The sequence below is a fragment of the Anolis carolinensis genome, chromosome 1 (assembly GCF_035594765.1).
Source record: "Anolis carolinensis isolate JA03-04 chromosome 1, rAnoCar3.1.pri, whole genome shotgun sequence".
In the NCBI taxonomy this organism is placed as follows: Eukaryota; Metazoa; Chordata; class Lepidosauria; order Squamata; family Dactyloidae; genus Anolis; species Anolis carolinensis.
In genome coordinates, this window is record NC_085841.1 from 310,957,559 (window position 1) to 310,982,898 (window position 25,340).

The 25,340-nt window shown below is 37.8% G+C and overlaps 2 protein-coding genes across 4 annotated transcripts in view; one reads left to right on the top strand and one right to left on the bottom strand.

Moving 5' to 3' along the window:
* lrrc57 (leucine rich repeat containing 57) overlaps positions 1-25,340 on the top strand; it is a 156,674-nt gene that overhangs the window by 72,090 nt on the left and 59,244 nt on the right. The window lies entirely within an intron of this gene.
* Positions 1-25,340, bottom strand: part of stard9 (StAR related lipid transfer domain containing 9) — a 124,277-nt gene that overhangs the window by 61,927 nt on the left and 37,010 nt on the right. For all 3 annotated transcript variants that reach the window (XM_062968126.1, XM_062968125.1, XM_062968127.1), the window contains exons 4-7: positions 8,367-8,483; positions 7,002-7,034; positions 6,856-6,917; positions 4,184-4,296 (exon numbers count right to left, since the gene is read on the bottom strand). In XM_062968126.1, coding sequence (XP_062824196.1) covers positions 4,184-4,296; positions 6,856-6,917; positions 7,002-7,034; positions 8,367-8,483 — 325 coding nt within the window. The remainder of the gene's footprint in view (positions 1-4,183; positions 4,297-6,855; positions 6,918-7,001; positions 7,035-8,366; positions 8,484-25,340) is intronic.

The window sequence follows — 25,340 nt, forward strand, 5'->3', positions numbered from 1 at the left end:
TGTGTAAAATAAAGGATTAAGTACTTGAAAGTAATTCAGAAGAAATAATGGGCACCTTGCTTTGTACTTCATTCACAGGTCATTATGTATTAAGTTCTTGCCATTTACCACTCAGAGGAACACATGATCCTTTCTTTGATAAGCATTAACATACAGTATTCACATCAACTGTGGATAAGTCAACCTAGAATTTTTTGGGTTGTTTTTTTTAACTGAAATTTCTAGACTGAAATACTCTTAGGGTATATAGCAGGCAAGGGGAAACTTTGGCCCTCCAGGTGTTTTGGACTCCAACTCCCACCATTCCTAACAGCCTCAGGCCCTTCCTTTTCCCCCTCAGCTGCTTAAGCCTGGTATATAGGGTAGTGTAAAATATGTAGAAATTATCTTTATGTTGCGAATTTCCTTATTCTTTTCCGTAACTCTAAGGAAACACAGAAAGCTATCTAAAAATGATTATGCCACATGACATGCTCTTTTTTGCTACACACAAGGAGGACAGAGGATAACAACACACACAACTGCTGCTTTCATTGACAGTCTCCAGACAGTATTTTTGCATTTCTTGAGATATGCCAAGGACATTGCTCACAACTGAAATGAAACAATTTTGTAAGCTTTCTTCCTGTAATTTATAACCATTAGATGGACTTTAAGACAAAGAATGCATGGAAGATTGGAACATTTGATTTTTGCTCTGTATTCCAGAAATCAAATCATGCTTAATTTATCCATATCACCAAATTATAGGGTGAAAGATAATGGATCAAATATAATTCCATTTTGACTAATCCTTTCCAAAAGGGGGTGGGAGTTGACTCTGGAAAACAAATTTGAGTAGACAACATTCTCAAGCCATTTAAAACTTTGTGCTATCTCTATATCATAAATAGCACCCAGAATCCAGTATTTGAGGAACAGTGGAATGCTGATTTCAATGAAAAGGGCTGAACCATGAGCATATCCCTTTGTTCAAAGAAATAGCCCCCTCCTGGAAATCATTACAAACAAGGGAACTTGCATGCTACTGCTTAATAAGGGTGCATTTCACCATGTAAGCAACCAAACTATGTTGATTCTTAAGGATGCACACATAAGCATCATAGTCCCATTAAACTTTATGTGTTTTACACCTGAGTAAACTTTCATAGAACTAGGCTTTAAATTTCTTAAAATCAACTTGCCCATTCCAATAAATACGAAACAGAGTTTCTTTTAAAAGATTTCTTTGCTATCCATGAAGCTTGACTAGAGAATCTTATGAATGAAGAAATATATAGGTCACATTCTTCTTGACTGATTGCTCCTCTGAAGGAAGAGGGCAAAATAAAATTTATTACACCTACTCCTAGTTCTTAAAGTTTTGAAATATGGAACTGCTATATATATGTTACCAAAACTGTCATCTGACTAGTAACTGAACTGTATTTAATCACCAGTATAAAGTCAGTTCTGTTTATGTGGTCTCACAGTAACATTTTACATCTATCACATGACACTGTGTAACAAAGACACTGTTTCATTTTTCAGGCATTTTGCCAAGCCAGCCTAAAAGTATGAACTACAACATTTCATCGTTAGCAATAGAAGTGCATTAGAGCTTTGACAGAACTTATGCACCCATCATCATAAGACACAGACTGCAAGCAGCAGCAGCCTTATATGGTGTGCTTGAACAGGACTCCCAAAAGTTGGACAGATGCCATTTTCTTACCAATGTCTTCATAATGAGGTTGTTTTTATTAGAAAGGAAAGGGAGAAAAGACCCTCTCGGAATATAATACTATACTAAACACTATGTTACTAGTATTACCATATAATAACATCTCTGCCAAATGTTATTATTTATTTAATCTACCAAAGGCAAAACAATACACTTTTAAATACACTCATAAATACACTCATAAATAAAAGTACATCTTAATGGAACATAACAGTTTACTGAATTGTTTTTACCCCATTTGTTATAAGAAATATCTGCAAAATTTATACTTTTTCAGCAGACTGCAATGACAACTGCTAGCTTTCCATGTCAGTGGGGAACTCACACAGCACTCTGCTTTTTGGCCCAAACTTTAAAGGTGTCATCCATGATGCTGAACCTATTTTAAGGATAGGATTCAAAACCCTGAGTAGCTCTCTTCAAGTTCAAATTAAAATTTGGAGCCAAAGCCAGGTTAATGTGATTGGGTCCCTGGAGCAGCTCCCAAACAGGGCCATCTCAGAGCACATGCTGCTCTGTGTGGCTGCTGGATCAGGAAAGGATCCCACTAGATCTAAGGCCAGATCCCTTTAAGTCTAACAGAGAGAGTATCAGCGGGTATCCTGCTCTCCTCCCATCTTTGTCCACAACAGCATGATTGAGGCAACTGTCTTGCGGCTATAAGTCAGTATGTTGTAGTGGTGGGCATTTGTATGGAATTGCTGTTGTTTTGTTTAGTTTCATTCATTTTGGCTCATTTTCATTTTTGTCTTCGCTTCCAAAAATGGGGTGCTTATCCAAATGGGATTTTTGTCTCATGTCCAAAAAAAAAAAAAAAAAAAAGGACTGTTGGGAGAAAATAATTATAGTTCTTCTAAGGACCAGTTTTAAAGAGAAACTGAAGGTTTGAATAGTTACAGGAGCCCAAAAATGTCTTTGCTTTCAAAAATATATGTAATCTATAACAAATAATAAAACTATCCTATTGTATTTGCTCTCTATACAACCCAAAGGAGAGGGAGGACCAAGCCACAGGCAATACAGAAAGATAGGGAGAAATAAAAAAGTCGTTTTTTCCAAGGGCTAGTTATAGAGAGAGAGACAGGTTTGATTTCTAAACAGAGAAGGGAAGTCCAATAATTTCTTTCCTTTGACATTTATTTCTTAAAAAAAAAAAACAATAGGAGGGAGGAAGATGGGGTTTTTACACTAAGAATAAAGAAGAAAAGCCCCACACATGCTCCCCAGCCAAACCCACCTCTACCACTTCAAAAATCCCAGCCCTTTTCCTTCAAAGAAAAAAAAATTAAAAATATGCCAAGCAGCCAGGAAAAAAATAAAACCCAAATCTTTGCCCAGTGCCCTCACCAGCAAGGCAAGGCAAACAGCAAACTAAGCCAAGTGGAGAGAGAGAGAGCAAGCCAGCCAGCCCACCAGCACCTAACAGCAGCAGCAAAGGACGTGACCACAATGGTCATTTTAGGGGCAGTCCCCCCCCCCCCATATAGCCTCCCTGTCCAGTCCATGTCACTGTTTCTTTGGCCTCCGATTGACTAAGGAACACCCCCTCCCACCTGATGCATGAGGAAGAAGTTTGCAGGAGTGGATGCCTCATGGCCCGAAAACAAAAGCAAAGCATGGTATTTGTGCAGCTTTCTCTTTCATGTCGTACGAAAATCCTCTTTCATTTTGTGTACCCAAATGGACAGCACGAAGTGAATACATGAATGAAACAGATGAAACAAATGCTATAAACAACACTAGTATGTTGCCTATCCTTTCTCTCATTTCAGTTGGAAAATGAGGATAGAACAGATGGTAATTGATAATGATCCTTGGTTTCAGATCCTACCTGGGATTTTAACTCTATGGCATATTTTCTTGTTTCCATAAGAATTAATGGCTCTATGAATTTCCATGGAGTTGGAAAGCAAATGCTTTGTATTTGAGGAATTAAAGCAAGCACCTTATCACAGGTTGTCCACAGAGTGCTGGGTTACATCCCGTATTTTGTGATTTCTCCCCAATGCACTTGTTTTCCACTCTGCAAAGGAACTACTGGAGCCTGCCTCTGGCCATACTGGGGCAATTTTTTTGTACTAGTCCAAGTGCTCCTCTTTAGAATTTTCCTCCGACTCTCCTAGGTACAAGAGTTAGGGGAAAGTTCAAAAGAGGAGCACTTGGACTAGTACAAAATAATTGTATTGCTTCAATATGGCCAGAGGTAAAACTAATATGAAGTAAGATTTTGGAATATTAGTCTTTTTGGAATACTGGCCATTTTTGGTTTGAAATCGAAGTCATCATATGATTCCAGGAGTCTTTTCAGTACATCTTGTCATTTATCTCAAATTGTTCCAGGAATGATAAACCAAAATACACAAAAAAAAGATAACTAAAGAATTCAGGAGAAGCAACAATATAAGAAAATCCAAAATATGTAAGTAATATAGTGCTATAGTTCTTCTAAAATTTAATTACCTTGCACATAGGGACCCATCACAGGGTGTTCGCGGACCCGAAGTGTATATGGCTTCTTGTTGTCTGTTTGTTTTAACAAATCTCGAACCCGCTCATTATAGATTTCTAAGAAACTAAAAAGCAATTGTAATGAAAAAAAGAATTCAGGGTAATTTGAAATAATGTTCTCCCTAATTAGAAGTCATGAATAGTGAAAGAAAAAGATTGTACCACCTTCCCCTCTCCATGAGATACATCTATCTTGCACCCAACATATCAACAACACTTAAGAACTTGAGAGCTTAACGATTACTTACAACTTATTTCCATAAAATCTACTTCTTGAAAAATCCTGAATCTTTGAATAGATACAGTAGAGTCTCACTTATCCAACACTCGCTTATCCAACGTTCTGGATTATCCAACACATTTTGTAGTCAATGTTTTCAATACATCATGATATTTTGGTGCTAAATTTGTAAATACAGTAATTACTACATAGCATTACTGTGTATTGAACTACTTTTTCTGTCCAATTCGTTGTATAACATGATGTTTTGGTGCTTAATTTGTAAAATCATAACCTAATTTGATGTTTATTAGGCTTTTCCTTAATCTCTCCTTATTATCCAACATATTCGGTTATCCAATGTTCTGCCGGCCCGTTTACGTTGGATAAGCGAGATTCTACTGTATTACAATCTGGAATTCAATTCTGTGATTCAAATCTAATTCATTTAGATATTATACAAGTCTGGAAAACTGAAAAGGAACAATTCTGTTCTCAAACTACAGGTAGTTTTTCGTTGCAGGAAGGTTTTTGCAAACATTTGCCCTCTGCCATCCACACCAAACAAGTAACTTAAAATATTTTAAGGATCCTAAATATATGTACCCACAGAACAGTTAAGTCCAACAAAATAGCAAACAACAAATAAACAGCTTTCTGTACCTGTTTCTGAGTATTGATACTATATACTAGAGATTCAAAGATTCTCTTGTTCCAGAGGAAGGAACCTATGCATCCAACCATAATTTCTGTACAATTCTTTAACAGTTAGTACAATGGTGTTATTTATAATGACTGTATTATATAACTAAATTATTTCATCCTCAAAAAAATTTATTACTAAGCTGTCAAGCAGAAGCCTGAATTCCTTAGTGGATTGGCCTGATTTGGACAATCCCAGCATGGATTTTAGACCAGATTAGTCAAGCACAGAGCTTTGATCATAGGTCATATCACCTCAAAACACTATGATGCTTTTCAAGAGCACTTTGAAGGAATTGATCGTTTAATATTAGGGGGAGGGAGGCATGGAAAATTGCCCTTTTCCTCCCCCCGGAATTGTTTGCAGTTTGATGAGAAAGAATTATAGTGGAGTTGAATTCGAAGATGTAGCTGCGTTAACCTGAATCCATACTGAAGCAGCTATGGACAGAATTTTTTTATCCACAAATGAGTTGCTGTGTGTGTAAATAATAACAGAAATACTACACCTGCAGGTATGGTGATGAGGAGACTAGTTCAATTTTAACTAAGACCATTGAGTGACAGGTTGGGAAGAAAGATACTGCCTAAAGTCAAGATGAGTACATAACCATATGAATGATGGACTTCTTGGAACGCAATATGATACCGGCTGGGAACCACAAAGGAGTTGTGATAATATGGGTAAGGAATCTCTCATGAGGAAAGAGTGCTAACTAGCATTATGATATGGGTAGTGTGGCAGGAAAACATTGTCTCTGTTCAACCCACTGTTAACAGACTGGAATTTGCAGCAAACATGGTATTCTCAATGTTGTTGGACTGCAATTCTTAGAATTCCTTACCACTGGCTGTTCTGACCAGGGCTATGAAGAGCTGCAGTTCAATAACCTCTAGATATTAGCACTTTGCACTCTCTTGTTTTGTATTCTCCTCAGCTCTATTAGTCTGAGGTCTGTTTGTTGAATTTGAATTTATTCACAAAATAATTTAGCATTCTTGAATTTATGCATAAGTCAAGGAAATAATTCAAATATAATACTATGTTTTGGGGAACACCCCTCCTCCAACTGTTTTCTAACTATATCAAAATGTATAGAGTTAATCCCCTCCATAAGGTCTACATATTGAGTTTCATGCAAATGTCTGAAAAAAGGGAAATGTTATTTCTCCATAAGTTTTGCTGCAGAAATGAATGGGAAGAGCAGCAACTAAAATTCACAATTCATAATCCAGTCTCCTGACTCATTGAGCTCAATCCAGGAAAGATCAGGCTATGAAATGGACTGTTGAATTGAGCCCAAAATTAGATTAGGGGCATTGATAGTACAAATTATGATTGTGGGATCCAAATATTATGGGATGGCAAGTCCCACCAGACCTCGCTAACTATAGCCAATGGTGAGAGATTGTGGAATATGCATCTCAATATGTACAGGAGTTGTAAGTTGATCATTTGTCTACTTAGACAAAAGGAACTGAGCCCATTAACACTGACTGAGGTGCATGGACAAAATGTCTATTGGAAGTTGGACATTGTCCCACTTTTTAAAACATCCTATCAAAGCAAAACGAGTCAATTGAAGACAAAAATATATCTAATTCTAATAAAATTGACTACAATCTAACAAAAGGAAAATAAACAGAAATAGTGTGGCCAGAAAGGATTGGTAGTACTATGTCACAAAAAGCACACACCTACCTGATTTCCACTCTGCAAGATGCTGACTGTTTTGTGTAGTCGTCTTCTCTCAAAAACAAACCCTGTGGAAATTAAACCAATGTTTAGTTTTTAAGGAAAAAAAGAAAATGTCTACAGTATAATTATTTAGTTTAATAAATACATACCTCACATATACGAGGAGTTAATCCAATGGATGCCTTAAAATAAAGAAAAAAATAAAGATTTTTTTCCTATTTGTATGAAGAGGTGCCAAAGAGTTTGTACTTCCCACTTTAATTTTCACTTCCCATTGTATACAATTATGAGAGAAATAGAACTATAAATATAATGATTACTTATAGCAGTCTATATTATGGCCACGCTTAGAATGGCTTGCACTGTTCTTTCCATGGAGGTGGAATCCAAAAACATAGCTGTGTTGGACTGGAATATCAGTATGTAAAGTTGGTAGGCATAAGTTTTCATAGACTAAGTCTACTTCCTCAGATGCAGTCTATAAAAACCTTTGTGAATTCTTCATTTATCACCATTACAACCGAAGAATATAGAATAAAAATATGTAGAAAAGGCGACTACAGTTACAGTGACTATTTATCTATAGTGGCTTGCTTATTACTGTAACCAGGGTGTGTGTATTTCCAGTAAACAGATTAATTAGAAATAAAGTCATCCTTTCCTTGGTGATTTAAAGCAGATATTTGAAATAAAAACATCATGAAGGCCTTTGGAACATGTGTTTTCACATGCCGCAAGGAAAGGAAAGAGAGAAAAGCATCTGGACTGATATCCAATCTATATATATATATAGAATCAATGGAAGAGGGGAATATGCTAGCTAGTAGTAGATTATGTTCTGGCCACAAGCCAATCTTTTCACATTGTTTGCCCTTTTGATAGTTTTGGGTACAGTAGAGATCTTTTTTCTATCAAGAAAAATTCAGTCATTTCCTGTTAAAAAAATACCTTCCCAAGTCCTAAAATGATCCACAGAGGGCCAAAAAAATGAAAAATTGCCCGAACCCTTCTAGGTGTCATGAGGGGCTTTGGGGGAAATTGGGAGGCATGGAAAAAGTGCACTCCTCTAATGCACTGCCTTCTCCTGACAGCTGCCTACTCTTGGTCTGGTTAATGCTGTTAATTCCAACAAAAGTCGCACCAGTACTATTGTTCCGATATGTGATTTTCTTTTTTATCAGTAAGGTAAAGGTTTTCCCCTGACATTTAGTTGTGTCCAACTCTGGGGGTTGGTGCTCATCTCCATTTCTAAGCTGAAGAGCCGGCGTTGTCCATAGACACCTCCAAGGTCATGTGACCAGCATGACTGCATGGAGCGCTGTACTTTCCTGCCGGAGCTACTTTTTATCAGTAGTATATACTAAAATAGAAACATGAAACATGCAGCCTATAACTTATCTTAAGACAACACTGCTTAAAACCCGGGGAAAGCATTGAACATGGGGACTCAGCTTTATAGTGAGATGTAAAGAAAAGAAATGTCAATAATATAATATAATTAATGTTTAACTCACTGGAGTTCCCATCATGGTGTATGTTTTTCCTGAACCTGTCTGTCCATATGCAAAAAGACAAATGTTGTACCCTTTAAAAGCACCAGATAACACTGAAGTGCCAAGGTCCTGGAAAACCTGCAATGCAAATAGACATATAATTATAATTTCATTTAAAATCTGTACATGCTGCCCTATATCTAAGGGCCTCAGGGTGACATAAAATCAAACTGAGTAATGTAAAGTAATTTAATATAGTAAGAATATTTTTTTAAATGAAAAACATATTAAAGAATTTGATAAACGAAAACAAGACAGTTAAACCATTGATTTTGATGAAATCAGCAAGGCCACAAATCTTTAAGTAAAAAGACATTTTTTATTTAGCATTAGAATAATGCCAGTGTTGGGGTAAATCCTACAACCAAAATGAAATGAGCAAAGCAGATCCTCTACAGCAGGTCTGGGCAAATTTGGGCCCTACACATGTTTTGGACGTCAACTCCCGCCATTCCTAACAGCCTCAAGCCCTTTCCTTTTCCCCCTCAGCCGCTTAAAAGTTCATCAAGTCAGCAGATGTTGACAGTCTTATCACTGTCACAATTCTTATCAATGTCAGCAGTTTAGCAACTTTTAATTACAGTTCAGCAGTTCAGTAGTTTTCCAGGCTTCAATAATTATAGAATGGTGACTCCAAAATTATTAGCTCTCATTCATTCATCTTTCATTCAGTTCATTCATACCCACACATATAAAATCCACATTTATCCATTCTGCACATCATATTTCATCATGGCAACTCAATTTCTTTTTGATAATATATAAGACAGAACGATAAAGTACTGCATTTTAAACTTTACATTTCTCAATAGTAATCTGGCAAGGAATTAAGATCTTATTTTGTTATCTTATTAACAGATAAATAATGCAGTTTGCCTTTGCAAGATGTCTTATCCTCCCCAGATGAACATCTATTTAGAATCTTTATCTTAATAGAGAATAAACCCTGGTTGAGTGAGTTCAGACTTGGAATTAAGCACTTGGCACTTGCCCAGTGGCTCACAGCATGTGCAACTGGACTGGGAAAGCTCCCTATTGCTATGAGAGGCACAGCAGGTGCAGCTCAGTGCTGGGTTTTCACTACAGATTTAATAAAAACAGCTGCAAGCAACTGCACCTGCTTCATTTGTGCCGTTTTTCTCTCTGCCACAGAAAGAAGGAATAGGAGAGAACCCAGTTCCGTCTCCTCAGAAGGTTGCCAGAGAGTGCGCAGGCTGGTGTGCAGGTTGGTGTGCATTCCTGAGAGCATCCCAGCCCATTCTCACTATGGAAGGCAACAAGGCACTTAAAATAGTCAGTCAGTCAGTAGCCTTTATTTCGGTCAACAAACCATTGGCTAGGATCAAGTTACAATACAATGTTGGAATACAGCATTTGAGTAATTTATGACATTGCATTTGGCTTATGGTTAATAACAGGTATGTACAATCTCTATTGGCTATTTGACTATCTTTATAATCTAAAACAAAAACTGTTTGCAGATTAGTAAACTGTTCCCTAGATATTCTTTGTTATACTCTCAACACTTACAGATTTTTCATGAAGCACTTACGGCTTTTTGCCGCTGAAAAGATAAATTTAGCCACCTGCTCCGTTATCCTTTTGTCAAAGTCAGACAGTAAATAACTGCGGTACCAATTTAGGGTTCTTCCTGGCCATTTAGTGAGTAGAGGTGATATTAACCTTAATCTATCATCTTTGTAAATTGTACAAATAAAAAGTACATGTATAACAGTTTCGACATTTCCCTCCCCGCAAGGGCATGCTCTGTGTTCGTATTTAGTGCCTTTGTATCTGCCCTCTAGTATGGCTGATTTGAGTGCATTGAATCTGGCCCAGCTAAAAGCAAGGCGAAACTTTGGTGTATTTAAGTTTTCTAGATATTTAGCACCTCCCATAGAATTAAATGTTAGGCCTAGAGTCAATGGGGAGCATGTGGAGCGCGCCCGAGTCATTGAGGTTTGTTTGTCTATGTCACTAATTTGCTCTAGTTCTGCATTGTAATCTCACTGTGTATACTAATGTATTTCAAAATTTTCAAAGAGGCATCTACCTTTAACCAAACTAAGTATTTTAAAACAGCTCTAAATCTTGGGGCAGAACGTTGCTCTTGCCCTTGTTGGTGATGGTCCAGAAACCAAACAGGTTGTGATAGGTATAATGAAAATAACCCATTAAATGCCTATACGTAGTATCTTTTGTATGTGAAACACACAGAGCTACAATGAGAGTGTTTAAAACTGTTTGTAGATTTTCCATTTCTCTCACTATGGAAAACCACATATCCTAAATCCAATTTCTTATACGAACTATAGCAGATCCACTGAATCAATAGAATTTACATAAATGTTGACACACCATTTGGTAATGGATTCAACTGGCCTATTCTAATTGGGACTGTCTAGATTGTTAGCTTAGGGAAGGGAACTGTTTTGTTGGCTCTTTATAAATAAATATACAGTGATGGCACTAAATAAATAGATAAACTCTACATTATGTATTTATATGCAGGGTGAGCATCTCTTATGCAAATTAAGAAATCTAAAATAGTCAAAAATTCAAAAACTATCTATATGAGTGGTTGAAGACTGTGACCTTTGCTTTCTGATGGTTCAGTATATACATACTTTGTTTCATGCACAAAATTATTAAAAAGGCATAAAATCACTGTCAGACTATGTGTAAAAGATGAATACAAAACATTAATACATTGTGTGTTTATACTTGGGTCCGAACTCAAAGATATCTCATTACTTATATACAAATGCTAGTATTTTTTTAAAATCCAATACTTCTTATCCCAGTAATGTAGTTAAATTATATTAGAGCCCACCCACACTAAGCAATTCTACAGATTTTATTTATCATGTCAGAAGCAAATTGAGAATACAGCTATAATGTATAAAAAACCACAAAGTTAAAAACTTGGCATTATGCTAAATTTCCTTTGACCAGAAGCTGCCCACTCTGAGTACCTCTGGTGTTGCTCTATTGTGCAAGTGGCAGGGTTCAGACTGCATTGTAGTAGGTGGATTGTGGTTTGCTCTTCTCCACAACCACATGTCGTGGACTCCACTTTATAGCCCTGTTTCTTAAGATTGCCTCTGCATCTCGTGATGCCAGAGCGCAGTCTGTTCAGTGCCTTCCAAGTCGCCTAGTCTTCTGGGTGCCCACAAGGGAATTTCTCACCCGATATCAGTCACTGATTGAGGTCCTGGGTTTTAGCCTGCCACTTTTGGACTCTCGGTTGCTGAGGTGTTCCTGCAAGTATCTCTGTAGATCTTAGGAAGCCATTTCTTGATTTAAGTCATTGGCATGCTGGCTGATATCTAAACAGATACTACTTATACAACATTATACTCAATCACTTTACAATTAGCACTGTACCACATTCCCAAATTGGTATAGCCATGGCTCCTTATCACCATGCTACAAAACTGGGTACTCCATTCAAGTCATGCAATAACATGATTATGTTAATGATATGCATTAACAGGCTCCCATCCAAGTACTAACCCAGGGCTGTTGTCATTAGGTTATTTAGACCTAATTTCTATGTGTTATATTTTAATCTATTTTTCTTCTGCTAGAAAGATGCATTTCATTGCCTTTTCTATTTTATACTTTAATAGTATATTTTATTTTTGTCCTGAGTGGCTTGAAGAATATATATTAATAGGAAGTTTGTACAAATTGAGGGAAGTAACCAAACAAATAATACTGTTGCCTAGTGTCAGACGATAACGCCTAATGAGGTTACTGCCAAAGACAATAATTAATCTAGCCCCTCTATCAAAACAGTAAAAGCCAATGACAAGAAGACTTTAGACTCTTCATAAGGAAGGGTACAGAGAATGGGGTCCTTTCTTATTAAAAAAAGTAAAAGGCCAACACAGGAAGGAAGGACCAGTATAATAGCTTTGTTTCAATGATACAGGGTCTTTTCTGCATGTGAACTCTCATGAGGAATACGAAATTAATCCCAGCTGAAGACTTTCTATTGCGCAGAAAGCAACCACCAGAACACAGGATACCCCATTATACTCATTAATGGAACAAGAAACTTCTGCGATGACATTAGGTTTATTTAAGCAACATTACACTATTCACAATGAAGAGGCAAGAGTGAGACTGTGGTCATTTCGGTGTTTTTTTCTCTCTCTTGTAAATAGATGACTGGCTACACTACAAAGAATCCTAGCCAATCCTCCGCTTGTCACTTCGTTCTCAATTAAACAGGAAATAGTGAAACAAAATAGAAGGCTGCCATCCAGCAAATGAATCTACAGAGAAAATCCCATTGGTTGTGTGACTAAAGGGAAGCTCCGAAAATCTGATGTAATATATTGGCATTAGAACTGCATAATTTCTTTTTGACCTAAGAAACAACAATTCACATCTATGATATGGACACAGTAGGGTTTTCCCCCTCTAACTGTAGACAGGAAAAAAATCTACTGTGTCCATATCATCTCTTGTAAGCTTTATAGGGCAAAGACTAAACACAGGAAGCTGTTGTTTTGCTAGTACAGTACCAGCAAAAAATATTTTAAAAATATCAAAAGACAATATCAAAAAACCCCTCAGTTTTTCTACTCTAATGTTGCTTCCTTCAAGAAGTAGAAAAAGCTCCAAGCATAAAAATAACAAAACTAGCATCAAATGTAAAATTACAATTATATGGCCCCCTCTTATATGTAAGGACGGTTGCCACAATACAGTTAAGAGTTATAGTCCCACTTTAAGAAGATAACAAAGTAAATAGACTGGCATTTTGATACTAGAAACAACTGGCTTAAACTGATTTAATTGTTTTGATTTTGGGGACCTCAGTCTCAATGAACAATCTGAAATTTCAATTCCATAAATCAATTACAACTTATGAATGACACAGTTGCCCCTCTATCCCACCTTCTTTCTTGAATGGAAATACTGGTGCTATGTATTGCCAGAATTATAAAGTCAAGAGCTGCATGCTAAATTATAGAATTTGGCTAAAAACCAAAATATGCAGTTAGGCAACTGGCACCCCAGTGAACCGAACAGCTGCCCAGACCCAAGGATATCCTATTCAGTTATCTGGGAACACCCCATCTCTTCCAGAGGATTGCTGTTCTCCATTCCTACTATTTTATTTTCTTACTACAGAAGAGGAACGGGCTGTGTTTTTATTTCTGACAGGTTAAAGAAAGGACATCGAACTAAGGAATGAAATGGATATTTTAGTGTGTTCTGAGTAGAGCTTCAACAGTTCCCAGAATGTCTGCTGAATGAACGTCTGCTGAGTGGTTGTGCAATGGATGAAGATACTAGGAGTTGTCCTAGGTAGAAGCTGGGATATACAGATATTTTTGTTACTTGCTATCAAACTGACGTTAACTTATACTGACCCTATGAATGAGAAATCTCCAACATCCCTGGTCACGAACTACCCTGCTCAGGTATTGCAGACTCAGGGCTGTGACCTCCTTGATGGACTCTATCCACTATACTATGATCTTTTCCTTCACTGCCTTCCACTTTTATCAAGAATTGTTTTTTCTAATAAATTGTTTTATCCCATATATCCAAAGATCTCAGTCCAATCTATAAAATATATAGTTAATTACCATCTATAATGCACTTTTTTTCTAGATTACCCAACGGCTCAGTACACGCACACTAAAATTACTATGAAATACTATTTCCATTGCAGATACAATAATAATAATAATAATAATTTTATTTTTATACCCCACCCCATCTTCCCGAGGGGACTCCGGGCAGCTTACATGGGCTTACAACATCTATTGTTATTTAGTGTTATATATTCAGAGCCTGAAAAATCGCTTCCAAGAAGACAAAGTTCAACCTATAAAAAGGCTACAGTTATATGGGGTTCCTCATTTTCTTGATAAGTCAGTATTACGATTTAATTCCTAATTATTATGAAACAAATGAAACTTGGATGGAAATAATCTTGCTTCTCAAACTTTATAGTAATCAGTTGGACATGTGTCAGATATTTCGAACATGCTTAGTAAGCACATATATTTTTTATTATTAACTTGAAAATGTTTTTCTGTTTTTAGGGCATTCCACTAAATCAGCTAACAGAAATCCAGTACTATTAGCTGATGCTCAAAGGAACCATATACGTATCTTGCCTCAAAGAAATAGGGTTATAGTATGTTTTAATCTCATCATGCCTTATTTTGCTACAGGTGATTGGAAGGAAAATATACATTTAATGTGTTTTTACAATGTAGGCAATACTCTTGCATAGTGGTTCTCAGCCTGTGGGTCCCCAGATGTTTTGGCCTTCAACTCCCAGAAATCCTAACAGCTAGTAAACTGGCTGGGATTTCTGAGAGTTGTAAGCCAGAACACCTGGGGTCCTTCAAGTTAAAAACCACTCAAAACTCTGTTCCTCCAGGTGTTTTGGACTTCAGCTCTCAGACGTCCCAGCCAGCTTACCAACTGTTACTAAATGTGGGAGCTGAAGTCCAAAACATTTGGAGGATCCGAGTTTGAGAAACACTGCTCTAGCAGATTTATCAATCTATACCAGTTGGTTCTTATTAGCTGGGCTGCTGGAGGTGAGAAGTTTATTTCATTTTGTTGATAAAAGCCAGTTGTGAAGATAATGGTAGCTTTGCACTAGTAGAAAGCGCTAGTACAAGGCACTGATTTTCACCAATCCTTTCTACTCATATGCAGTTCTATACACTATGATCCATGTTTTCTCCAGGAGTCTCCAAACCTCAGGAGCAGTTTTTGGGGAAAATGGGGGTCCTGAAGTAGGCATTATTTTATTAAATAATAAAAATATGTAACCCACCTTGGTCAAAAGGTGCTTTCTGCTATCAGAAAGCTACAATTACTTGTAGTTTATTTGTGTGTATGTGCCTTCAAATGCCTACTGACTTATGGCAACCCAATGACCTTTAAAGGGTTAAATGGGAGATGAATACTTTCTTGTGAAATATATCATACACCACCTGATTATTTTATGACACTGGATATCAAACAGGATCAGATCAGTACCAACCAGATTTGATCTTGTTTAACATCCAATGTCATATGAGATCTGATACCTCCAGGTTATTCAAGCATCTTCGCAAAACCTTTAGCCAATATAAATGGCTTTCCCCACAAAACATTTTCTGAGCTATCTGATTTCTAGAAATAATATGGCCTGCACTGCCAGGAAAAGTTGTTCACAGGCCTGATAAAGACTTAGGGGAGGTCTTTCTGCTCAAATTAATTCAATCTAATAAGAGCTCCCAGCTGAAGGATACAGTTTGTTATTTCAGCTGTCCATTGTATACATAGCATGGAATATGTCCTACAAAAAAACACTTCGGATCTTACAATAAAACTTTGACTTAGTTAAGTCAAATCTGAACCAGATGTGCTCGGAGTTAATGGTCTTATGTGCAACAGTACACTCAAACTGCTATAAAGAAAAACAAATAACCTATTTAATAGAAGAGGCAAATCCCAACACAATTGATCCAATTTGCATTTTTTGATTTATAATGACATGTGAAATTAAATTAAGAGTTAAGTTCTATAAGCTGTTACTTCTCTGCCTCTTTTTATACATTAAAGGGAGCAGTCAGTTTTCATTAATGTTATTTAAAATTTTACCAATTTCAAAAACAGCAGAGTAATAAAACTGATTATATTGCTTTTGTTGGCAAGGAGCTTCCTGTAGAGCTGGCTGAAGCCATAAGCCAGCTACAAATGGGCTGGACTCTTCCCAGAATGGCTAAGTCTAAATCAGAGGTAGACTATCATACTCACCTGTTTCACACAACAAAGAGCTAAGAAACCATAACTTCTTGGCTGTCACAAACAGGAGCTGAACTACCCAACTTGGAGCACCTGCTGGAAGGCCTGGCAAGATGGGATGGGGAATTAAAGGAACTGTAGTCAATAGAAGGAATATTCCAACTTTCATCCCTCAAAGTTAAATTATCCCTCCTTTCTTATTGCAATGATTTTTTTTTTCGTGTCAGGAGCAACCGGAGTTGCTTCTGGAGTGAGAGAATTGGCTGTCTGCAAGGACGTTGCCCAGGGGACGCCCGGATGTTTTGATGTTTTTACCATCCTTGTGGGAGGCTTCTCTCATGTCCCCGCATGGAGCTGGAGCTGATAGAGGGAGCTCATCCACACTCTCCCCAGGTGGGATTCGAACCTGGCAGCTTTCAGGTCAGCAACCCAACCTTCAAGTCACTTAGTCCACTACGCCATCTGAGGGCTCCATTGCAATGATAATATGATTGTATGAGTATTCAATCAAAGAATTCCAGCTGAATGTTTTGGATTCACAGGTTTGTGGCAAAGGGTTAGGATTAGGGCTTGAAATATTATGTTTTAATACTGATTTAAAAATTAATTTTGTTAATGTTAAACATTAGGAACTGGAAAATTAATAAACAACCATAAATAATAATTGAAATTATTTAATGTGGCAATGTATAACACTTATGTATCAAACCATTAGTGTGGGGCCAGACCCTAAGATATATTGAGAATGTCACAGAGGTTGTCACTGTCAATGTTAGAGGAGAATGTTATTACTAATTATTTTCTCTTTCAAAAAATATCAATTTTTCTGGAATTTCCCCCTACATGAACTACAAAACACATATAGGTTGAATATCCTTTATCCAAAATGCTCGGGAGTAGAAGTCTTTTGGATTTTAGCATTTATGAACACAATCTTGCAGTCTAAACACAAAATGTTTCATATACTCTTTATATAAAAGGTAAAGGCAAAGGTTTCCCTTGACGTTAAGTCCAGTCATGTCTGACTCTGCGGGTTGGTGCTCATCTCCATTTCTAAGCTGAAGAGCTGGCGTTATCTGTAGACACCTCCAAGGTCATGTGGCCGGCATGACTGCCTGGAGCGCCGTTACCTTCCCGCTGGAGCAGTACCTATTGATCTACTCACATTGGCATGTTTTCGAACTGCTAGGTTGGCAGAAGCTGGAGCTAATAGCGGGCGCTCACTCCGCTCCCGGGATTTGAACCTGGGACCTTTCAGTCTGCAAGTTCAGAAGCTCAGTGCTTTAACACACTTCGCCATTTATATACATAGCCTGAAATTATATATTTTACAAGAAATTGTAATAATTTTATGCACGAAGGAAAGTTTGTGTGCACTGAATCATCAGAAAGCAAAGGTATCACTATCTCAGTGACATGTGTACAAAATTTCAGATTATGAAGTAATTTGGAAATCTGGATAAGGGACGCTCAGTCTGTAATAGGAATGCTGCCTAGGACTTCTAAGGTCCAACACATCTGGGAATAGCCTGTTTGGAGAAAGCTGTCCTAAGAGCATTCCCTGACTATTTATTTATTTATTTACAGTATTTATATTCCGCCCTTCTCACCCCGAAGGGGACTCAGGGCGGATTACAATGAACACATATATGGCAAACATTCAATGCCAACAGACAAACAACATACATTAGACAGACTCAGAGGCATTTTTAACATTTTTCCAGCGTCACGATTCCTGCCACAGGGGGAGCTGTTGCTTCACCATCCAGTAGTGGCTGTACTTCCTCATTCCTTTCCTCGTGTTTTGCTGGCCGTTTTATGGTGTTGTAAATTAGCCTCCCGCATAAAGCGTCCCTAATTTTCCCTAATTGACAGCTGCAACTGTCTTTCGGGGCTGCATAGGTCAACAGCAAGCCGGGGCTATTAATGGTCGGAGGCTTAACCCGACCCGGGCTTCGAACTCATGACCTCTCGGTCAGTAGTGATTTATAGCAGCTAGTTACTAGCCAGCTGCGCCACAGCCCGGCCCCGGACTAACCAGGGAGAGCCACCTGCAGATTGTGCAGAGGATGGCACAAAACCTGTGAGGTTTATATGGGCTCTGAGAAAATGCAAGAAAACAAACCAATCAGGTCCTGCTGGCAGGAAGAACCACAGAAGTAAAAAAGCAAAGTTTCACTCTTTTCTGAACCCTGGCTAAATGTCAGGTTCCAACTCCTTAGCAATCAGTTTGGGACTTTCATTTCCTTCCTCCCTCCTTAATTTCTCAGGGTCTGCAGCTGGATTTTTGTTTTTATTTTGGGTGTATTTGAGCCTGTATTCCATCTTTAATTTTTAACAACTAACGGGCTGGGTGTTTGGTTACATTATCATGTAGTTTAAGCATGGAACCAGACATGTGTTGCCAAACTTCTTCCCCTGTAACCAATAAAAGTTGTGCCATATTTATCCTCCAAAATGTTGTTGGTGTCATTATTGCCAAGCAGAGCCACAACTACCATTGAAACAACAAAGCAAGACATTTAACCTTAGAATTGTATACAGTATTGATGTCAAAGGTCAGACGCCAACTAAGAGCCAAAATATAGTTTATTAAAGTAATAGTCCAAAAATAGTTCAGTAAATTAACAGAGGCTTGAAACACTTAATCTTCAGTGTTATTAGGCAGTCAAAGCAGGAAAAACGCCAAAAGCATTAATTGGCATATAATCCGGATTAACCAGAGATATAATCCGGATTTAACATAGAATACTTGAACTCAGCCCAAAAGCTCAAAACGGGCTTAAAACGGCAAAACAAACAAAGGCAAACAGTTATGTAGTCCCAAAAACTTTCCCAAAACCCAAAAGTACAACAGCGATTCCAAACTGAAACAAGAACCCAAACCGGGCTAAAAAGCTCTTTGCTGTGAGCAGCAAAAACAAGCGAAACTGGAAGACGCTGAAGAGTTAGCGGCAAACCGCTGCAGAGACAAACGCCGAGCCAGGAGTTAAAGGAGCAGAACGCTGTAACGTAGTCAAGTCGGTCCAAAGTCGGGATAAGGAGAATGCATCAGGGTCGAAAACAAAGCCAGTAGTCAGCAACAGTTAGACAGCCACAAAGACAGGAACGACGCCAAGCCGAGTTTGGGAGTGAAGAGATAAGCCGAGTTGAGTTCCAGTCCAAGATCCAAGGGGTGAAGTTGTCACTAGACGGTCCACGTCATGGAATGGCACAAAGAGCCAAGACAACGGAGGCGAACAGCAGCTAATGCAAAATAGTAGTAACAGTGCAGTCCAGGGAAACCCACACAATTCCAGCCCTCCGTTGCAGAATAACCCGGATCAAACTTACATCTGTTGCAAAGTCCTAAGCCAGTCTTCAGAATCACGTACAGGAAACCCTATGGTGCCCAGCAACACCTTGCCACACGCAAAGCATAGTGACCCAACATCCCCAATTTATTTAGGTTTCCTTGGGCGTCCAAACCTCTAACGCCCTTGGATCAGGTGTCCCAAACTCCTCATCAGAATCTGAGCTCCAAACAGCCAACGCCCTTGGATCAGGCGTCCCAAACTCCTCATCAGAGTCAAGATCATCCTGCCCACCCCCAACTCTAACCACACCTGTGGAACTACCCTCATTCCTCCAGGCAGACCATGTGGGATCTGCTTCTGAAGATACCCAAGTCTCTCCAGCATTTACAGCATCCATGGACCCAGATTCCTCCCCAAGATCCTCCGGAGCCCGTGCCCAATCTATGCCAACTTCCTCCATCACCACTGGTTCCTCAGCATCCATTTCCAGCTCAAGATCCCCTCCCAAGTCCCCACATGAATCTTCCTCAGAAGACTCCTCATCAATCTCCCTGATTCTCTTCCTGTATAAATCTTTCAGCGAGCCCTCCTCGCGAGGGTTCTTCCTTCCTCTCCTGATCCCTCCATTATCACTCACAGCCTCAGAAGACTCATTCACAACAATTGAGGCCCTTTCAGTTCTGTGGCACCACGGGTGAAAGACCTTTTTTAATGCATGAGTGGAAAATGGAGACAGTGACACCACTTTCCCCTCTTCACAGAATGACCCCAGACTTATTCAAGGGTCATATTAAAATCTATATTTTTGGTCCCAAAATTTGCCATCGACTTAAATGTGATGTCAGTTTATACCAGGCATGGGGAAGCTTTGGCCCGCCAGGTGTTTTGGACTTCAACTCCCACAATTCCTAACAGCCTATCAGCTGTTAGGAATTGTGGGAGTTGAAGTCCAAAACATCTGGAGGGCCAAAGTTTCCCCATGCTTGGTTTATACAGTACGTCATCAGAAATTGAAAGTTCAACTCTAGTGTTCACACATTTGCTTCCTCTGACCACTGAGATCTCACCACCTAGAAAAAGCACCAGCTGAATTTTAATCTCTTTTAAGATATTTAAGAGTTTTTGACATCTATTCTCAAAAATTTGCACCCTCCCATTCTGTGAAATTCAACAATAGGAAAGTATTCATTAGAAGTATTTTCCTTCTACTGTAACAATGAATAAAATTATGCAAATTACACGCTGTAGGATGGAAAACAATAAGTACATTGTACTCTGTAAAGCCAAATCCAGACAGAGCCTTTGAGTCTATAGACAGAAATGCCAAAGCTATGAAAATGGGACATACATGAGAATGTCCGTAGAATATGCGGTTGCTTTTTCAAATCCTTATGGCACTCATACATTGCAAATTAAAAAGGAAACATTGTATAGTTAAATATATTTAGAAGGTTAAAATGAAAAATTAGGGGGAATTTACAGAATCCTTCGTTATCTGAAGACTGCAACATGATTCTACTCTTTTATGTTAAGTCTGAAACTAGCATGAACACTTGCTTATAGGTTAAATTCAAGAAATTAAACTTCCAATAAGATCCATAGTTATATAACAGGCATACTTCAACTATAGGGGTAAAGAATTCAAATGGTTTCTGTAACAAATAATTAAGCTCACAAAAGGACAATCGCCCAGTAAAAAAACTTATACTGCAATCATGGTAGTTAATAGAATAATTTTAGAAATGAACTAATTCAGGTGAAAAACAGGATGTAAAAATGACATCCGCATGCAACTTAAAACTTGTAGATCACAATAGCATTGTTTCAATTAAAAGATGATATCATAGTGAAATACAAGATAAGTACAACACCGGAAATATTAAGAAAACACTTTAAAACAAAAACATTCTAAACTTAGCAAGGGAGATGCATAACATTATAACATTTATTTTATGGCCAATGGAGGGAAAACAGTATGAATGGAAGCCTTCTCTTCTTGGAGTAGATGAGCCCAGGAAATAATAAAAATAAATAAATGAAAACTCTATTTATGTTTCTCCCTAACTCCCCAAGGGGACTCTGAGTGGGTTACAATACACTAAAAAACACATAGAGGCCAACATTCAATGCCTCGCCGCAAAAGCAGAGAAGGATACAATTAACAATCCACCCAATCCCAACACCAATTGACATCAAACAACCAATTATAAATATATTATAGAGTGGCACAATTTTGGTTCAAAAGGAAATTTCTGTGGATGCCTGTCCTGCTTAAACTTGTCCTTAAAACAGTTAATAATTAATACACAGGAACAAGTCACCTAATATACACTTTTGTCAGAATGTTAACAAGGGTTAAACCTTTGTACCAGCTGAACTGCTGACCTAAAGGTTGTCGGTTCGAATCCGTGAGACGGGGTGAACTCCCGTCTGTCAGTTCTAGCTTGCGAAGACATGAGAGAAACCTCCCAGCAACACATCCGGGTGTCCCCTGGAAAACGTCTCTGTAGACGGCCAATTCTCTCACACCAGAAGTGCCTTGCAGTATGTTCTCAAGTCACCTCTGACACGATAAAAGAAAGTAAATCTACACCTTATCAAATCCAAACACTTATAGAAGTGATATCTGTTACTGGCCATGTGTGGAATAAGGCATTACTTGTGTTTGTTCTAGCTTATAACAAAACTGATCTTTTTGCCATATCTCAAGCAAATTTAACTTCATTCCATGAGGTTCAGTCTTGTAAGGCAATTAAATTACTTTAAAAAAAAAAAAGCAGATGTAAAAACCATAAACATATTTACAAATACTGATTTCAAATTCTATGAGGGTTGAGAAAACATCTTCTGTCTTCAGTTAATGTCACTGCTGTTGTAAAGGAGATGGTACCTTCTTCAGAAGACAACCAGTACATACAGTACTGTACTGTCAAACCTTGAATTATAGTATTAGAGTTAGTGGTTAAAGTGTTGGAGTGGGGCTCAGCAGGCTATGGTTCTAGTTACTAATGAGCCATGAAACTCCTGGCTAACTTAAAGTTGTAATTCTCTCATAAGCTAAAGTATGACAGATAAAAAGTGGGGGGAAGGAAAGCAAAGCATGCTCATTGGAAGGAAAGTGGGACATACATGTAAGTAATAAAAATAATAGTTAAATAAAAGAATAGTAGACCTACTGGAAGTGATGGAATTTATGTCAATCACCTTATGTATCAGAAGAAATACTGTATGACTAAATTTAGATCCAATTTTTGAGTTTTATTGAAGAATAGAATTGGTGAAGGAAGTACATGTAGAATAGATAGGAAAGCAACAAATTTTATAGTTTCATGCATCACAACCCAACAACAAATAATTTTATTGGTGTCTTGGTTATTAGGCCTGTTTATGGGGTTATTTGGGGCACAGATTCAGAAAATTGTATTGGATAGATTGTATCAGCTTATTTGAGGCACCAAAATATGCGTTGGCCAGTGAGGGGGAGCATTTGAATAACTGAAAGCACTTTCACAATAATTTAAATGAGGTGAATATTTTTTACTCTTACGTATTTTTACTCACCGTGCTTGGCCTGTATAGAATGCCATCAACTTGAGATGTAATAAACAGTTAGGTTTATTACATCTCAGCTGTGTGGTAGGGATGACTCTGGCAAATGAACAACAATCCCTTCCATAGATCCAAGACTGGACATGAAATTGAGGATTAATTGCCCAGTGTATTGCTGTAGTGTCTGTGATTATGCAAACTTCTCATAAATAACTTCAGTGACAATTCCCTTTGCATGAAGGAAATTCCCACTTCCAGTCAAGTGAAACCGTAAGTGTTTAGATACATAGTTAGCAATCCATATATCTAAACACAAACTGGGCTGTTCGAAAAGGCAAATTATAACTCTCATCTAGATTCTAGATAACACTAGAACAGGCATGGGCAAACTTCAGCTCTCAAGATGTTTTGGACTCTAACTCAAGTAATTCCTAACAGCCAAGTAGGCTGTTAGGAATTGTCGTATTTATTTATTTATTTATTTATTATTTATTTCTCACATTTATATCCTGCCCTTCTCACCCAAAGGGACTCAGGGCAGCTTACAACAATGGCAACAATTAAATGCCCATACAAACCAATATAAAACAGCACATAAAACAGTTAAAGCTATTAACATACATTAAAAATATACGTTTCAAACATAAAATCAGATCCGTTCTTCCTCATGCTTTGTCCATAATTCAGTTCGTGTCATCTTCGCCATTTATTAAAAGCCTGAGCACACAGCCATGTTTTTAGGGCTTTTCTGAAGCCCAACAGGGTTGGAATTTGACGCATCTCTCTTGGGAGGGTGTTGGGAGTCCAAAACACCTGGAGAGCCAAAGTTTGCCAATGCCTACACTAGAACATGCACCATGCAAAATTTTTGGAAGAATATCACTCTGTTGTGCTAGATTGCAGCTGTTATTTCATTATTCAAGGACAGCACATACAAATCTCTGGTTGTTACAAATGTACACTATCAATTCATAATAGTATCTGCAACTGCAAGAAATATTACAGAAGCATAACACTAAATTCAAAATGAAACCAGTACTTTTCCCCTTTAACCATACTTATTACATAAACAAATCTAGGTTTTCACAGAAGCCACAAATAAACCCAATTTAATTTATGTCAACAAATCAAAAACCCAAGATGGCAATCTAATGGTCTAGCTAAAAGTCTCATAGGCCACAATATTTTTAAAAAAATTAAAACAAACAAATAAGAATATGTTTCGGGTTAAGAATATTTAAGACAGTGCTGAGGTAAACTAGACCAAAAGAATAAATGGGAACTTGATAAATCAAAACTTATGTAATTTTCAGCAATCAACTTGTCTGTCCTACAAGAACTGAATTTAGACCATTAATTTAAATGGAGCTTACTTTGAAGTAAACTGTACAAAATTCATGATGAAACAAAATGACATCTTTGAACAAAATAAAACTACATAATACACATTATTTTGTTGTTGTGTACCTCCAATTCATTTATGACCTATGGCAACATCTGCCAATGTAGACTCATATAGTTCAATTTAAAGCAGATAATTTGGGATCGGATCCTGAGATATAGAGAAATGTAGATCCAGTCTAAGATAATATGCCTGGAACCTTTTGAGCACTTCATTTAATTCAGAAGCATACACATTCCCTTCTCAATCAGATATACTGTATTACCATGAGTGCACCTTTGTTCCTTCCAGCTATCAGATTCCTTGTTCTAAAGCTTGACCCATCTCTTCTTTTCCAATCCCCAGTGCTCAAAATAAAACATATGTCCACAGATGGAATTATACTTAATCCTGTATCAAACTCTCATTATTAAGTATCACCCTCACTGATTAATGACAATTGCTCTTTTGACTGAATGTGCGTTACAACTGAATATATGTAACTGTTAGCAATTTCTTTTAGTTATGTTTAACAGTTTGAATAGAAGGGATTTTTGTTTCTCACTGAAGACAGCATAACAGTTTAATGCAAGATTCTTTTTGTACACTACTGATTTCAAGCTAAGAATTCTGGAGGGAGAAAAAACTAGCTAATGCCAAAAGAGTGATCTTATTAGTATAAAATCCAAATCATTTAAATGCTTGTTGGACACAGCAGCTGTGTTGCTGGCAAAAGAAATGTAATGTAACTAAAACATTCACAGAGAGTTCCCTCCTCCTACTGCGCTCCACCATACAGTAATCCAGTTATAGTAGAGTCTCACTTATCCAAGCCTCGCTTATCCAAGCCTCTGGATCAGGGGTCCCCAAACTTTTTAAGCCGAGGGCCGGTCCACAATCCTTCTGACTGTTGAGGGGCCGGATGATCATTTG